The 16,787-nt window shown below is 52.7% G+C and overlaps 1 protein-coding gene across 9 annotated transcripts in view; it reads left to right on the top strand.

Moving 5' to 3' along the window:
- NIN (ninein) overlaps nt 1–16,787 on the top strand; it is a 66,534-nt gene that overhangs the window by 2,896 nt on the left and 46,851 nt on the right. For all 9 annotated transcript variants that reach the window (XR_009725619.1, XM_061354620.1, XM_061354621.1 and 6 more), the window contains exons 2-4: nt 2,500–2,703; nt 8,632–8,713; nt 15,851–16,020. Coding sequence is in view for 8 of the 9 variants with exons in the window: in XM_061354620.1 (XP_061210604.1) it covers nt 2,521–2,703; nt 8,632–8,713; nt 15,851–16,020 (435 nt within the window). In the remaining variant the exon portion in view is untranslated. The remainder of the gene's footprint in view (nt 1–2,499; nt 2,704–8,631; nt 8,714–15,850; nt 16,021–16,787) is intronic.

Here is a 16,787-nt window from a genome sequence, read left to right as displayed (position 1 = left end):
TGCACCTGATGCTCTTCTCTTTTGGGGATTGTATTTTTCTTTTATGGGGTCCCAGGGTCCTTCAGCCCATCTGGACTCATCTAGGATAGGTTTTGGGGGCTGCTTGATGGTATGGCTCTGAGATAGGGTGATCCCAATGTTCCAGCAGCATGGGTGCTTGGGGACATGTTGGGAGGTGGCATTTAGGCTCTTTGTGCTGTCTGACTGGGGGAACTGGTTCTGGTGGTGTGATAATAGGGTCAGGTACTGGAGAGAGAGGTCTCTGGTGGGCAGGAGGTGGCTGACCCTGAAGTAACTCAAAAATGCCTGGGAAGCTCCATGGGTCAGTTTCACCTTTGCTGCAGGCTCAGCTGTGATCTCTGGATTGGGCAGGGCTCTCCTGATGCTGGTACCCAGCAACACTATGGAGCCCCATGTGTGCTGAGCCACGGGTGTGGGTGGGAAATGGGGTTGCTGGCTTGAGAGCACAGAGTAGTCTGTTGCCTTCCTTCTGCTAGCAAATACTTGAGGTTTTGGGTGCTGACATCTCCTCTGTGCCCGGAGCTGAATGCAAATGCATTTGTATCTTTACCTCTTCCCACAGTGCTAAAGCAGCTCAAGCAGCATCTGGGGGGGGGGGCTGTAAACCAGGGGAACCCAAGGGTTGGGGCTCAGGTGGGGCAATGTGGGGTTGGGGGTGGGATTGTGTCCACTCTATTGAGATGTTCTGCGATGCTGCCATCCTTGCCCATGTTGGCAAGGGAGGAAGGACAGCCAGGCTGGGCTATTTCTGTCCTGTGAGCCCTGCATGCTGCTTGGCACCAGCCCTGCATCCCTCAGCAGGCACGGGAGTCTGGTGCTGCTCTGCACTGTCATCTACTCCTGTGGCCGGCAAAATCAAGGACACGGCTGCTGCAGTGCTGCCCTGGATGTTTCCCACTTACCCAGCCACATTGCACAGGCTTTTCTAATTGCCTCTCTGCCATGGGGTGCTTGTGTGAGCTGATGGGATGGCTCACGATGTTCTAGAAGATCAGTGTTCCTCGAGGCTGCAGTAGTGGACAGGGCGTAAAATCAGGCTGCACCTTGCAGTTGGGGCAGCTTCACTTGTTCCGGGATGTCTGTGGGCACTGTCAGTGACACAGGCAGCTGCAGGCACCCTGCAGTGCTAAGAGGGACAGTGGGAGGTGGCAGCTCCATGGCAGGGCTGGACATCGAGGGGCTTTGGATAGGGCTTCATCTTTGGGAAATCTGGATGGGGTGACCTGCAGCAGCATTGGCAAAACAAAGCTCATGCAGAGACTTGGCTGGCTCTTGCGTAATGGTCTGAGGCTGGCTGAGCATCTCTGGGTATCCAGTTGTATCCTTGGGGCACTGGGTCCCTGCAATGCCTATTGCCACTTGGCGCACCCTGTCGGTGATGGCTGCAGTGCCTGTGCATGTCTGCTGCGGTGGCTGTGCATGCCAGAGCCGTGTCATGGCACTGGGTGCTGCTGCTGCTGCATTAAACCAGTGGGGAGCCAGGCTGGGTAATGGGATGCCAGCTGAATCCTTCATTTCAGACAGGAAATCTCCCTCCTTGTTCCCTGCCAGAACAGTTCCTGGGGCTGTGATGCTCTGGTTAGCAATGGGATGAGAGAGATGAGAAATTGTTGGCTTGGAGGGGAGGGTGAAGCTCTTGGGCAAGTGGTAAGGAAACCACCTTGGCTTTGCTTGCTGGTGCAGGAGACCAGGTATGCTTCAGCTACCTCAGTGCTGGGCTCAGCTCTGCTCTGGGGCTGGGTTTGCTGCCATCCTAGCAGTGTCCCCTGTCAAACAGCTCTGCTTTCAGACAGGGTTTGATGTGAAGTACCTGAAGGAGAGCAGTGCCATGGGACTGGGCAGTGATGCAGCGAGGGACACACTGGGGTTGTGGAGGAAAGAAGAGATGCTGCATGCTGGCATCAACAGGGCTGACAGTGTGTTGGTGCTCCTGAAGTCAGGCCAGCATCAAAATGAGCGTATTTGGCACAAGGATGTGTTTTGTGTTCATGGAGGGAGGTGCATATGGTGGCTGGCTCGCTTGAAGTGTTTGGGATGAGGGCAGAGGCAGTGGTTGGGGTGTCTTGCCCTTGCCGTTGCACACAGAGAGCCCCATGCTTTCCTCCCTGCCACTGGTGAGCTGTGGCTGCTGGAGTCATTGTTTATCTTCTCGCTAAGGTGGGCAAAGCATCACCTGTGACACCTGGGAACCAGAAGGGCTCAAGGGAGCAGTTTTCCCTTGCAGCTCCTCAGCTGCTCCAGCTGAGACACTAATGGAGACAGTGTGGGGTGGCTCCGCAGGCTTGTCCCTGTGGTCTCTGTGCTGTGCAACTCCTGCCTTCACCTGGTGGGATGGAAGAGATTGTAGCAGTGGTAGAGCACCAGGCTCACTCGCTGTGAGCAAACAGATTCTTGGGCTGCCCCTGTACCAGCCCTTGGGGATTTTAGACTGCTGTGGGCACCGTAGTTGATGTTAACTGGCCCCATCTCTCCCTGCAGGTGAGCGTGGCAGGCTATGGGATGGATGAAGCTGAGCAGGACCAGTATGAAGCTCGCCTCAAGGAGCTCTTTGACAGCTTTGACAGCACAGGCACAGGGTCCCTGGGGCAGGAGGAGCTCACTGACCTCTGCCATGTGCTGCACCTGGAGGAGGTAGCCCCGGCGCTGCAGCAGACCCTCCTCCAAGACAACCTCCTAGGCAGGGTAAGTCTGGGGTGATGGTGGGGGACAATGGGGGGCCTGGGAGCAAGGCAGTGGCAGACAGCTGCTCCTGTGTGCATGGGAGGGTGATGGAAAGAGGCTGAACGTCTGTAACCTGTGAATGTCTCTGTGAGAGGCTCTGGGGCTGCAGGACTGGCAGTGTCTGTTGGTCTGCTCAGCAGGGAGAGCGCAGGGCAGCTTCCGAGAGGGGGATCAGTGATAACAGGGAAGGAAACTACTCACTGATGTGTCTTCCCTGACTGGAGGTGGTCTCCACTCTCAGAAACAACCCCTGTATGTTTAGCCTTGCGTGCCGACGTTGTGCTGATGCATGGCGTGTTGTCCCAGTGTCCAAGGCTGAGTGCTGGGTCCCTGCTGCCCTCACGCTGGTGCTGGGCCCAGCACATGCTTGTTAACACTGCATGTGTGCCCCCAGCACTGGTTAGTGCTGCTTCTGGCCTAGGTCATCTCCCCAAACCAGCTCACCGGGTGCTTGCACAAACTGCGGGGCTGGGGAGGTACAGGCAGGGCTTGAGCCTGTGATTTACCTTGACTTAAGCTGTAGTTAAACTGGTGGAGCCACATGCAGTCATGCACATTTCTGGGAAGAAGAGGCTATTGTCCAACACTGGCAGTCGCTGGCTGAGCCACCTTTGTCTATGGTACCTGGTGCTGGGTTTTGGGGACCAATGGCTCCTTCTGCAGGGCTGCAGCGTCCCACCAGCCTGGGGAGGGGAGCTGTGGCCAGTGAGCACATCGTCCTTTCCAAAGTGACTTTTTCAGTTGTGGTTATACCTTTATAGAGTTAAATGCCAGGTTGTTGAGAGGAAGCTGCTTGCCCTTGGGGGGATCTCCATGTTCAGCATGGATGTCCTTGTGTTGGTGCATTATCTCTTTACTGGCACACTGTGCTCAGAGAGTGTTGGATGCTTCCCTCAAAATCACCCTGAAATCCCATCACTGCTTACTAATATCAGAAAATGCGGAGCAGGCAGCTGGGGCTCTCGATAGACATGAGCTAAGCAGCCGTCCTAGCTCCAGTTTCCTATCAAACTCCAGCTTTCACAAAACAACTCCTTTAGTGAGCAAAGCCTTCTCTTCCTTGCCTGCCCTTGAGCAGTAGCTCTTCTGCTGAGAGTGAGCAGTGCTGGAGAGTGGATGAACCCAGACAGGGGTTTCTAACCTTTGAAGTTGCAGTGTGGCACTTGCTCGTGCACTGGAGGCTTTCTGTGCTGCTTGGGCATCCTGAGCTTCCTCTGCTCAGATGCTGTTCTCTGGCTTTGCTGCTTTCAGGATAGTGGGCTAGAGGTGAAGGAAGAGCAGTAAGGCAAAGATATGGTTGTCATGCCCGATCAGGACTAAAACAACAGTGCCCATCCCTGTAGCCTGCTCAGAGTGGGAGGAAAGCAAAGTTAAATGCTGTAAATGCTCAGCCCAGTGGCACCACAAAGCTCCTGCTAAAACATCCATAGCGCTGGTTGTGCTTGCCCAGTCCCAGCCAGGAGCTCCATCCCTGTGACCTGTCCCATGGCACAAGACACCCTGAGGAGCATTTTTATTTCACTCCCCCGCTTTGTCTTGGGGGAATGGTTCTCGTTTACAACCTGTGGATTGAGTCATGTCAGAAGAATCCGTCTCCTGTGCTTCCTCCCATCTCTCTGGCATTTGTGCTCGTTAGCAGCAGCAATGGCCCATGTCTGAGTGTGAGCCTGATTTAATAGCTATCGAATCCTCTGGGTTTCCTAGGGAGCTCATCGGGAGAATAGCAGCAAACATGTTGCTCCCCGAGTGCAGGCTCCGTGCACCTGCCCTGCCAGCTCCTTGCCGCAGATGGTCCCTCTGTGTGCTGGGAGCAGCCTTTGTTTGCCTTCACTTCCAGAGCCTGGGTTTTATGGGAGGGCACTGGGAAGGGGGGCGGCGAGGGACGGTTTTGTCTGCTGAGGGGCAGCTCGGTGGGGCCACGTGCTTGCTTTTGTGCGGGGGGCTCTGCTCTGGGGATGAATGCTCCATGGTGGGGCTCTGCTCGGTTGGACCGAGAGCTGAGCCAGCATCCCAGCAAGGGGCTGGAGGAGCTGCATCCCCGGCACACTCGGTGCGATGCTGTGGGGATTAGTGGGTACGCGCTATTTCTGAGCTGCGGCGGGGGGTTGCAGAGCCTGCCCTGACTCGCAGCAGAGCCAAACCATCCCAGGACCGCTTTCCCCGTGCAATTGCATGTGGAGGTGATGCAGTCACAGCAGTTCCTAAGGTTCTTTGGGGATGCTGTTTCCTCTGGCCCCTCACACTTGACTGCAGGACCGAGAGGATATGCACAGGCCTGTCCTTCTCGGCTGGCCTCCGAGAGGTTTTGCCCATTAATTAGCTAATGCAGAGTGGTGTCCTGGGGACAGTGCTCGTGGGCTGCAGGATGACTGTGGTTATGTGATCTGCGAGGATGGGGCGAGTCGAGCACCTCCAGACCCTGCACAAGGACCGTCCTCAAGCAGGGACAGGGAGTTCAGGTTTCACCCTGCCCTGGTGCTGTTGCATTAACAAGCCTGCAGCAAGGACACTGTGGCATGGGGCTTTGCTTTGCTTGTAAGCTCCTTTTGATGCTTTGGCTGGTGACCTCTTGCAAATATACTCCCTCTGAGCCAGCTGTGGTGCTGCTCCCCTTACATGCAGCATCTTTTTGCATGCCAGGCAGGAGACTTGGTTGTGAGATTGCCCTGTTCCTGTGTCTTCCTCACCTGACGTTTCCCTCTGCAACTGTGCATTTGCTGCTGCTATAAGGGGTTTGCAAGCACGGACAGGGCTTTGGGAAAAGGACTTTGCTTGAAGATCAAGGAGAGGGAGCTTGAAGAAGACACCAGTGCTGGTTTGCCCTAGAGTCTGGGGTTGCAGACTGCTGCTTTGCATTCCAGGGACAAATAGTGAGAAGCAGCAGGTAGCTTGGCACATGCACACTCTCTTTTTAGTGCTAATAAATCACAGCTTCATAGGAAACTTGCTTTAAAGCTGGCGTCGAGATTTCTCAAAGATGCTGGGGTTGCTCAGTAGCTGGCAGCTTGGCTGGTCTCTCATGACTGTGGGGAAGCCAGCCTGAGCTCACTGTGCCTGTGTTGATGCATTAGTCCTCTTTGACTCTGATTTACTTGTTCTTGGGGAAAAGCCTCCTCTCTGGGGACTTCATATGCCTGCAGCACTGTGCAGAACCCTGGTCTCACTGTGGGGTTTGCCAGTATCCGTGTCCTGTCCCTGATCCATGACTCTGACTTGGCACAAACAAGTTCCATGTCATTGCCTCCCAAGCTCTGTTGTGTTCGGGCTGGGTTGGATCGGGCCTGCTGTTCAAGGTCCTTGTGAACAGATGCGCAAGTTGGAATCTTGTCCAAATCTAGTCCAGCATATTGAAAATACTATTAAAATTCAAACACTGCAACAGTGTTTTGCTGGTATGTGCTTTCTGTCCTGTGTTTGTCAAGTTTTTGGGTTGGTTTGAGTGTCTGAGGCTGTTTTCCATAAGTGGATGGTGCTTTGTGCAGCGCTGCTGCACTTAGTGCTCTCCTCCCCAGGGCTCTTACACCTGCCCTGTGCTGGGAATATTCTCTAAGCCAAACCCAAGGGTTGTTGCTGTAACTTGTGCCTTCCCGTGTGGGCTGTCACATCCCTGGATGTGCCCCTTGCCCTTGCAGGGTGCCCATACCCTCCCTGGCATGGGCTCTCCAGGCAGGAGTGTGACTCTCTGTGCCAGCACATGGGTGTGGAGGTGTGCTGGCATCAAGCATATGAGGGTTTCTTTAAAATAGGAGTCACTGTAGTTTTTGTGGCTTTGCTGTCAGGCACAGTGCCTTGCCTGGCTTGTACTTGAGCACACCTCTGATTTAAGCAGTTGTGTTTCCCTGAGCACTCTGCATACACACATGCAGCGTCTGACCTCAGTGGTGCACCACAGACACCTAACCTGGTCATCTGGTGTTGGGATAGGCCAGAAACTTTCCTAAAGGGAAATACCCCCTCTGCTAACTTGGGCTGTGTCTCCAGAGTTGGGCGCTGCTGCTCAGAAGATGCTGTGGGACCCTCTGAGCCTGTTCCAGTGCCTGCTCTTGGATCTCTCTGCTGCTGATTTGCACTTTAAATCCTGCTGTGTAGCTGACCAAGGCACTGGCATGGGCAGGGGGGACTGGAGGTTGGCCACCTCCTGCCCTGCAGCCTCATCTTCCACGGGCTTCTTTGGACACTGTGGGCATGGTAAAACCACCCCATGGCCTCGATGCTGGAGCCATCTGTCCTGCGTGCAGCTGTGGCAGTGAGGGCTCAGCCCCCCTCCTGCCTTCCTCCCCTTCTTTAGTGCTTCTTGGCAAACACGAGTTATGGGGCTTGTTAAGCAGAGCAGGTTGCATGTCAGTGGTGCTGTCTGCACCTGCATAGGTGGTTGTACTCATGCAGTGTGTTCGCATGAGTGATGCAAAGTGATTCCTTATTTTCTTCCTGCCATGAGGTCCCATTCAAACCCAGTGCCAGCACTCATCTGAGGACCAGCTGTGTCTATCCCTGTGATTGTTGTCCCTGTTCCTGAGGAGATCCCAGCGGAGGGGACCTGTTATTCGAACACCCTCATCTTTTATTCATGCTCATTTAGTCTAAATGTCAAGTTTTTTGAATTGGACAAATTCTCCTGTCTCTGTAAAATGTCCTTTTGAAGTACACCAGTGGTTGGAAGTGAATGGCAGCAATGAGTATTCACATGAAGGCATCCTCGACAAGTTTCTTTGCTGAATATATTTCTAGCTGTTTAATAACCTGGGGAGCGTGCATTTTGAGCCACAGGGATGATTTGCACCACATGCGCTGCAGTGTGAGGTGCTCCCTGCTTGGGGCCCATGGCTGAGCCCCCAGATCCACTGTCATCCCCTGTCTGCCCGGGAGCATAGCGTTCTTTTTTGGGGCTGGTTCCATCCTAAGAACAAGTTGGCAAACTTCAGACCTGACTTTGCTTCTAATGCTGCTCCCCCACAGCATTAGAATTCTCTCTGACTGCTCCTCACGCTGGATTTGCAGCAACAGCTTTGCCAGCAAGGGCAACCTTGGTGGGTTCTTTAAGTAAAGTCTCTTTTCCAGGGTAAAAATGCTCTCCAAGATTTATTTAGCCAAAAGGAATCACAGCAGCCAGCTTTGTCTCGCCACTGACCCATGGCAAATAGCTTCCCCAGCTGTCCCTGGGTTCCTGTCCCCTACGGCTGGAATTGCTGACATTCCCCAGCGCAGCTGTGGAGAATGCTGTAGCCCCTTTGCAACTGCTCATAGTGGTGAGGCAGGAGGCTTTCTAGGAAGGCACAGATGGGAAAGGGTGGGGGGGAAAGCCCCAGTGGTAGGATCATCCCTGCTCATGTTTCCCATAGCCGTGCTCCACACATGGTATTTCCATTCCAGCTGCTTTGGAGCCGCAGCAGGCTGGGGCTGCCCTGGAAAGGACACTGCCATCCATTCAAAAAAGCGGTTTCTAAAGCTTTATTAGGGGAGTGGAGCATTTCCACAGCTAAATAGCTCAACCCTGCTCAGGATTGGTATCTCACTGTAGGAGCCACTGGCCCTGGCCAGGTCATCCCAAGCAATAGAGATGCTCCCTGGTCCTTTGGATGTATCATTTCATTGTCCTGCTTGTAAGAAAAACCCAACCAATGCATTAAAGCAGTGGCTTTGAGTCATTCTATGGTAGCAATCATTTTTCCCACATGCTCAGAGATGCTGGTTGTGTCATTTCCCCAGCGCCTAAGTCTGAGGCGCAGTCTTGTCCCTTGCTGAGGTGATTAGCAGATTCAGGCATGCTCTTGTCTCAGTGTGGTGGGCTGAGTGTTTTGCATTGCTGCCTGTCTTCCTGATGGCTTATTAGCATGGTATTTAATTTTCTGCACCAGTTGATTTCTTCCTTTCTTTCTTTTTTCCCCACAGGTCCACTTTGATCAATTTAAAGAAGCACTTATCCTCATCTTATCCAGAACCCTGTCAAATGAAGAGCACTTCCAAGAACCAGGTAAATACTGAATTATCTAAACCAGTCCATTTTTCTTTGGCAAAGCAGATATAGGTGGCTGTTACAGAGGAGCTTAGAAAGTGCTTTCTAGGTGCTAAGGTAGGCTCTTCTGCTTGGATGCCCAGACCTGGGGAGAATGGAGAGTTAGGGTCTGTTGTGGAGCCTCCTACAAAAGCATTTTCTGAGCTATTAGATATTTATATCCCATTAGCACGATCTGAATGCCTGGAGAGGCACGTGATGTCTGTGTGCAGACCCCTAATGGCACTTCAGATGCTCAAGACATCTCAAGGCTGCTAAATGTGCTGGGGTCTCTCTATCCCATAACGCTGTCAGTGGCCAGGAGCTTTGGGTGCTCTCCAGCTGCAGCAGATAGTTCGGGGCAGGCAACCAAATGGCCACTTTATTGCTGTGGGTGCTTTTTTCCTAGCCAGGGCTGGCACATCCCCTTGCCCTCCACTCGAGTGCTTCAGCTCTGCGGTGATGTGATGTGGCACAGAAGCCCCAGCTCAGCAGAAGGCCTGAGCCAGTGGTAGCTGCTGTGCTCCTGCCGTGCCTCTGAGGGGCTGCTGGTGGGATCTGTCTTGGGGGACAGCAGTGCCTTGCTGGAAACTTGTGCTGGATTTAGGTGCTGCTCTTTGTTGTGAAGGTTGTAAGGGAAGCTCTCTACAAGATTTCCTCCTAGAGATGGGCTGCTCAATGCAGAAATACTCCCCCTGTCTAGCACTGATTTGCATTATTTTTCTTTAAAGTCCATACTGTTTTCTTGTGTCTGAGATGAGCAGGGTGACCTCAGACCTGTAGCAAGTTAACTCTGAGGTGACTTTCTCCCAGGGTTCTGAACAAGACAAGCCCTCTGACAAACCAAGCTGGGGCTGGTTGGAAAAACAGTGGCTGCTGCTCTTCCTTGCTGTCCTGCTTTTTATCTTGCTTTGTTTCAATGTGCCAGGAAATGGGGTCACAGGTTTGGTGTGCCCCCCTGTTTGTGCATGTGGGCTGGTGGTGCTGGAAGCACTGGGGAGCTGTGGGGTGAGGGCTGAGCCCCTGTGGCTCCATCTGGAACTGGGGGGGTGCGGTCTGCCTGCTGTCACACCTGTATGTAAATCCCTAATCCTGCCTTTGGAGCAGCAGGGCTGTGAAATCCCCAGAGGAAAAGACAGTTTAGCAAAGACCGAGAGGGGAAACTCCAGGTTTTCTCTCCTGGAGCATCAATCTCAGCTGGAGCATCCTCCACTGGAGAGCTCAGCCTCTCAGCAAAATTACAGCTCTTCCCATGAAACAGGCTGCAAAAACCGCAGGGCCCAAGATATGCAATTGATGGATTGCTTTTATTTTCCACCCCTCATTTCCAAAGCTCTTAATGCTTAGAGGGATGTGGGCGATGACAGCACTTGCACCCGGCATCCCTTAATGCAATTTCCCAGCACAGGTCAGTAGGGGCTCAGGAGGCGCCTGGCAAGAGGTCAGGTCTGCTGTGATCCCTTACAGCCCCTCAGAGGAGCTGGCACAGAGGAGGAGGCAGCCCCAGCACCCCAGTGAACCAGAACTAATCCAGCGCTCTGCATTTATTGGGGAATCATGTGGCTGAGAAGCTCCAGCTTGATTTAAATATAAATAAATCTTCTAGAAAGGGCTAAATTTGGGGTTATTGCAGGGGAAACTACAATTGCAGCTGGCAAGAGGCTGTGTTGGAGCTGGAGAGCCCTCCTTGGGGACACGTTTGTCAGCTGGGTCTTGCAAGGCAGGTAATCAAAGGGCATGCAGTGCAGGTAGGGAGCCTGCACCAGGCAGGCCTGGGAGGCATTCATTTTTAATGCGTTTTGACAGGTCGGTTAACGCCAAAGTCTTTGCTGCTTTTAATTTAGATCAAACTTGAGATTTGGAGAACAAGCTGCTTTGTGCTGTTGGTGTCAAACTGTCAGAGGCTGCGGAAGTGCTGGGGTTCCAGCCCGCCCCGGGCTGGGCAAAAATTGAGTTAAGACCTTCAAATCATATCATTTAAATGAAAATTTAATTGGGGGGGGAAGGGGGCAAGGCACGCAGATCTCAAAGCTGTTTGCTGCATCTGCAGCTTGCTCTGCAGGGAAGTGGCTCTGTACCTTGATGGCGTTTTACCCAGGGACTTGGGTCTCAAAAGGCCCCCTGGGGACAGTTGGAGGGCTTGTGTCTTTGATCTCCAAACCAGCAGTTCCCAAACAGCCTGTGGACAGGGGCACGGGGACTGGGCAGGGGAAAGCATCCTTGTCCCCGTGGGTGCAGTACAAGCTTGCTCAGGGAGGGTGGCTTGGCACAAGGAACTTCTGGATGCTGGGGCAGCCCCCGGGGTCGCAGTGGGTCCCGCAGGCTGGGGACACGGAACCAAAATTGCCATGGGATGCAAAAGCAGTTCCTGCAGAAGTGACTGATGGAGCTTTCCTTGGTTTTTTTTGGGGGGAGAAGCAGCCAGGCTTGCAAAGAGCAGCTGATGTATTTGTTTTGGGGTGGTTTTATTCTTGACAGAGAAGCTAAACTCCCTTTCTGAAGGGTTGGCTGCCAGGAGGATGGTCCTGATGTGCTGCAGGCACTTTGCCTGGAAAGCAGCCCTGAAAACCAAGGCAGGCAGAATTCCCAGCGCTGCTGTCATCAGTTCCATCCCTTCGAGGATGTGGGGTCAGACCCAGCTGTGTGGGTGTGAGGTGTGGGGACAGACCCAGCTGCAAAGATGGGCATCAGCCAGTGAGGCAAACCCCAGCTCTGCTGGGAAGTGGAATGGCTGGGCAGAGGGATGGGGGAAACGCTGGGAAAAGCAGAAAAAGGCCTGAATGTTCTAAAAATAGTGCTTGTTTTAGTGTTTGTTTTAGTGAGTGCCAGGGAGACCCATCACCCCCAGCAGCACCTTGTGCAGAGGTAGCCGGGATTGCTGGGTTAGATGTTCTGGAGAGATGCTACTGCAGGGCTGGGGCTGAGCCTGCTCCTGCTGGGAGCCCTGGGCTGAGGGCTGCTGCTGCCAGTGCTCTGTGTCCATGGGCCGCTGTAGCAGTGAGAGAGGCCTGGGGACAATAAAATAGATTTAAGGGTTTGAGAAGAAAAAAAAATCAGTTTTGTGGGTGATGGGGAGGGAAATCAGGCAACTAAAGTCAGCTCTGTGTGTTTGGAAGCCTGGATAGGAAGGGATTACCAGGGTGGAGCACAGGATTACAGGAACACCCAGGACAAATTAAAGAGCAGCTTGACATCATCCTTGCTGCGGTCGTGAGGGGCTTTTGGGTTGTTGTCTTCCCAGCACATGGAGACAACAGAACTGCCCTCCAGAAGAGTATCTGATGGAGATGATGCTCTTGCAGGATTCCTGTCCATGGGCAAAAAAGGTTGCTCACATGGCTGCAGAGGTCTGGCTCCTGCTCCACAAGCAGACCAGGTATAAAACCAGTGTCACTGTCCAGACAGGGTGACCTAGACACAGGTAATGCCTTTGGGCCAAAATGCATTGCTGTGGGGCTGTGGTGCCCAGCCATTGCTCTTGTCCACCTCAGTTGCAGAGCCCGGAGTGTGAAACAGGCTGTGAAAGGAGTTCAGATGGTACCTGGTGTCTTGGAGGATTATGATTTAGCAGATCCCAGCTGTGATGCGCTTTGTCCACTGAAGGCTGGCTGCTGCTGTGAGGAGGATCCCTCCCTTCCAGATCTTAAGCAGTAAAGAAATTCATCTCTAAACGGGCTTGCAGGATGAGGGTCTTCCTCCCTAAACCTCCTTTTGTCTGCATTTGGTGCCTTTGATGCTGGGCCCAGGAAAACGCTATTTGGCATCAAGGAGAGCCCCCCCTCCTCCGCAGGCATCTGAGGGCAGAGTAGGATTTTGAAAATACTCATCTAGCAGAGAAAGGCAGAAAATGGAGTGTAAATCTCCAAGCATGGAGCATTTCACTGTCAAGGTGGGTGGGGGGAGCAAGCCAGGGAATTGATGGCTTTTGTCTGCAGCGCTTAAATCAGGGGAGTTCTTGTGAAATGCTTTGGGTTTGTATTGTTTTTCAGGAGACGTTTGGGGGCCACAAACCCCCTGGGCAGGGGGTCAGGGAGGTGAGAGGCTTGCTCTCTTGGCAGCTTCTGCTTTTACCCCAGCCCGGGGGCAGTTCGGGGGGCATATCAGACCCCAGTGTGTAATTAGCTCTGGAGTGTGTTTTGCTAAGCCCATGCATTGCCGAGGGCTGTAGGAAGGAGGGAGCATTCCTCCTATTTTCTTTTTTCCCCTTTGTCGGTGGCTTGTCAACCACACAATAGGGAGGATCTTGGAGGAGCAGCATCCCTCCTTGCTGCTGGTTGCAGACAGGGGTACCAGAGGTCAGGCTTGAGGAAGAGTAGCCTCCCTTGGTGTTCAATACTGAGATATATTTTACAGCGTTTGGGATAAGTAGCACACAGGGCTGTCTCATGGGCATTTGCCTCACTGAAAGCTTTGATTATTTTTTTTTGACATCTCCCTTCTGTTTCTGTGCCTTTGAAAGAACATGTGGATTGAGCAGCTCTTTCCTTCCTCTTTTGGCTGGAAATGAGAAACTCAGTTCAGCTCATCGATGAACGTCGCATTTGGGGAGCATGGGTTGCTGCTATTTGCTGGCATGTGTGCTCAGCTTTCCCTAAATACTGGGAATGGGCAAGAGTACCAAGAGCATCAGCTGCTTTGCTGGGGGGTTGGGTTAGAAAAGCAGGAAGATGAAGGGACTTATAGGATGCTGCATGCATGGGAGGTATCCATGCACAGCTGGTCCAGAGATGATGGTGCACGGAGTTTTCTGCAAAAGAGATGGGTCTGTGCTCCCAGGGATGGGGCTGCAGGCTGCTGTCTGTTATGCCAATCCAGTGCCATGGCCCTGTAATGCTATTGCTTTGGTCTGCACTGGGTACCCAGCAGCCACCAGCACAAAGGTGCATGGGCTAGCAGGGAAAGAGCTGTAACTCAGTATTAACAGAAGCACTCTGGCTCTGGAAACCGGGTTTCAGGGTGCCTGAGTTGGGATTCCTTCTGTAGCTGGGCTCAGGCACAGTCTGTTTTGAAGTTGGCTTTGTAAGGCAGGAGTGAAGTTTCTGCTCTTTTCAAGCTGTGAAGGGTCACCTTTCCCTCCTGGGGATGTTCTCAGGCTTCACCGCTTTTTAATTGCACAGGAAAAACAAGCACACCCAGATGCTGAGACCAAAGAAGAGGGACAGAAGTCAGTTGCCAGCTTCCAAGTGCTTAAAATGGAAAAGGGGGGAGATGTTCCCATTTCTGCTTGCTGGTAAAGCACTTGTAGGGTGGCATGGTTTGAAGGCACCTGTATTTCCACATAAAGCTGGGTTTTCAGCTGCAGCAGTGGCTAAACCACATTGTCAGGGTGGGAAGCATTGGAAACGGAACCCTTCTGAGCATTGGGAAACCCAAAAGGAAATTTAGCCATAGCTTCATTATTGCTCAATTACAGCTTCTTTTCCCCCCACATCTTTCCAAAGACAGATGGGTAAGGAGGTGTGTTTGTCCTAGAGGAGGAAAAGCTATTTCTCAAAATCCCAAAGCCCCCAACCCCCCCAGCCCTCTTCTGCAAGGGCAGGGAGATGGCAGCAGGGAGAAAATAAGAGGGTGAATGAGTAGCCACAAACATTAGCATTTCAGAGAGAGCTGCTCGATGGAGATTGTTCACCACCAGGCAAGCTTTAATAGGAGTGATAAGGTTTGCTTTTGTTCTCGGGCTCTTACTTAATCAGCCTGTCTCATTGCGATTTTTCTATCGGCACACTTCATCACACAACTTTCATGTGCGAGTCCCAGCTGCAGCAAATCTTGTTAAAATGGCCTTGTTCAAACACGGGCCGCCGGGTTTGTTCCCTAGAGCTGCAGTATGGGTGGATGGAGTGCGAGGCTGGAGGAATCAAAGGACTCCTAGGCCTGTGTATTTTATAATTCATTGCATAGCTAAGTTGCAGAATATTTTTCCTCTAACAAGCTTGAAGCTTTCTTCCATATCTAAAGGAATATTATCCAAGGAGGCATTCGGGCGGGGGGGGTTCAGAGATTCTCTACTTTCTGTGTACCGTTTGTCAGTGATTGAACAGCTTCCCTGTGCCTTATTAGTATTGCACTGTGCATTTGTTTTGTACCAGAGTGCTCTGCAAATACAATTTCAAAAGGCTGCTGCTCTTGCCACTGCCTCAGTGTGCTGCGAGTGGCGGAAAATAAAGATGATCAAGTCCTGGGGGGGTTTCGATGGCAGGGATAGCAAACACCGAAGCAAAGCGCGGCAGAGAGCCTTTCCCTAATTGAATCCCTGGTTAATTTGGTCCTCGGTTTAATTTGCCCCCTGCTCCAGACATTGAATGATTCTCACTGAAAATAGCCCAAAACATGCTTATTTATTTTTTGGTTTGATCCTTATCAGTGAGTGCTCCTGGATAATTCAGTCCCCAAAGGCAAAGGGCTTGCTTTGGGAAGCTGGAGCCAGGGAATGTGAGCAGAGCCCCCTGTAATTAGATGACGACTCCAAAGGGTTATTTAGATCTTGCAGTTGGCATTAGTTGCACAGCACAAGCTGGGACCTGCCCCACTGTCGCCTGAATTAGCCGCTTGCCTTGACCCCCAGGAGATGTTTGCCTCCAAACTTGCCCAGTTTTTCTTCCACTTGCCACACATTTAATCGAGCTGTGGTTTAAATCCACCAAAAGCAGCGGCAGTCGCCCTGGTGTCTGCATAATCTGGAGACTTGAGCTGCCTGAGTGCAATGCTGTCCCTAATTAAACCTGCCCATAGCTGGTAATGAAGATCAGTGCAAGGAGGAGAGACCTAATGGACTTTCCATCCAAAGCTGCTTGCAAGGTTGGGTTTTTGGGTTTCTTTTGCCCCATCCTGTTAACAGAGCAAACGTGATCTGGGAATTGGGAAAGGATGAGGAGCATGGAGCCCTGATTTCACTTGGTGACAGCCTTTTCATTGAGCAGGACTCATTCCAACTCCTCAGGCCAGATGGTATCCTGAGGGTAGTGGTCCTGGAAAGGAGCAGCCACCGTTGCCTGCCCAGGGGCAGTGCTAGTGGCAATTTGGAGCTCAAAGTGCTGCAACCAAGCCAGTGCTGTGTGGTGTGACCTGGGAGCAAAAGTCATGTTACCGATAACGTTTTGTTCCTGACTGTCACAGATTCCTCCCCGGAAGCACAGCCCAAGTACATCAAAGGCGGCAAGCGCTATGGCCGGCGGTCCCTGCCGGAGTTCCAGGAGTCCGTGGAAGACTTTGCTGAGGTGACCGTCATTGAACCGCTGAGGGAGGAAGCGTGTCCCCCACACATCGCCTCCAGCGGCTGTGAGGAGGTGAGCGGAAGGGGTCCTGGGTGCTGTGGGTGCTCGCCATCCCTAGACATCGCTGCCCCCCACGCCATCCTGAGGTGGTTTGGGTGTCCTTGGGGCCTTCATAGCAAGGAGGATGGTCTCCCTCTTTGCCTGTCCCCAGGGATCAGCCATGCCTGGCAGCACCTCCCTTGCTGCAGCCCCAGGTTCCCACCTGCAGGCAGGCTGCTGTGGGGAGCTGGGGAGGATCTGGGCGCTCGGTGATGTGCATTGGTGCCGCTGATCTTCCTCCACTCCTGGCTGCAGTGTGGACCAGCAGTCAAGTGAGGGCTGTGACGCTGCTTCTGTGGCTAATGAAGTGTGGGCCGGGAGCTAAGTGAGCAGAAGGAGCATGTCCTCATCTATTATCTCATCTGCAAAAACCTGGCCATAGCTCTGGTGCTCTCGGGTAGAGAGGATTGGGAAGAGGGGTGGTGAGAGCTCTGCAGCAGGCGGCTGCCTTGGGATGGTGCCCTAAATGCAGAGCCACCAGCTGCTTCTTTCAGTCTTCTACTTTTGATTTTCCCAGCAAAAATCTTTTGCACCAAAGCTGCATTGCTCTCACCAGCCCCCATGCTTGGTTTTGTGATCAAAATTTGTGTCTCTTTGTGCCAGTGCTTTCAAGCCTCGGAATCTTTTCTCACTTGTTCAGAACAGAAGAGCAAAAGGTGAAGAGTGGTTGGGCTTGATGGGTGTGCATTAGCATAGAGCCACAGCAGCACTTCTCTGACACTGGGCTCATTCCAGCCTGC

The sequence above is a fragment of the Neopsephotus bourkii genome, unplaced genomic scaffold (assembly GCF_033783945.1).
Source record: "Neopsephotus bourkii isolate Nb327-2 ecotype Australia unplaced genomic scaffold, CSIRO-AGI_Nbou_v1 NB_740, whole genome shotgun sequence".
In the NCBI taxonomy this organism is placed as follows: domain Eukaryota; kingdom Metazoa; phylum Chordata; class Aves; order Psittaciformes; family Psittacidae; genus Neopsephotus; species Neopsephotus bourkii.
The sequence above is the reverse complement of the archived record's forward strand: the minus strand, read 5'-3'. Positions and strand labels throughout refer to the sequence as shown.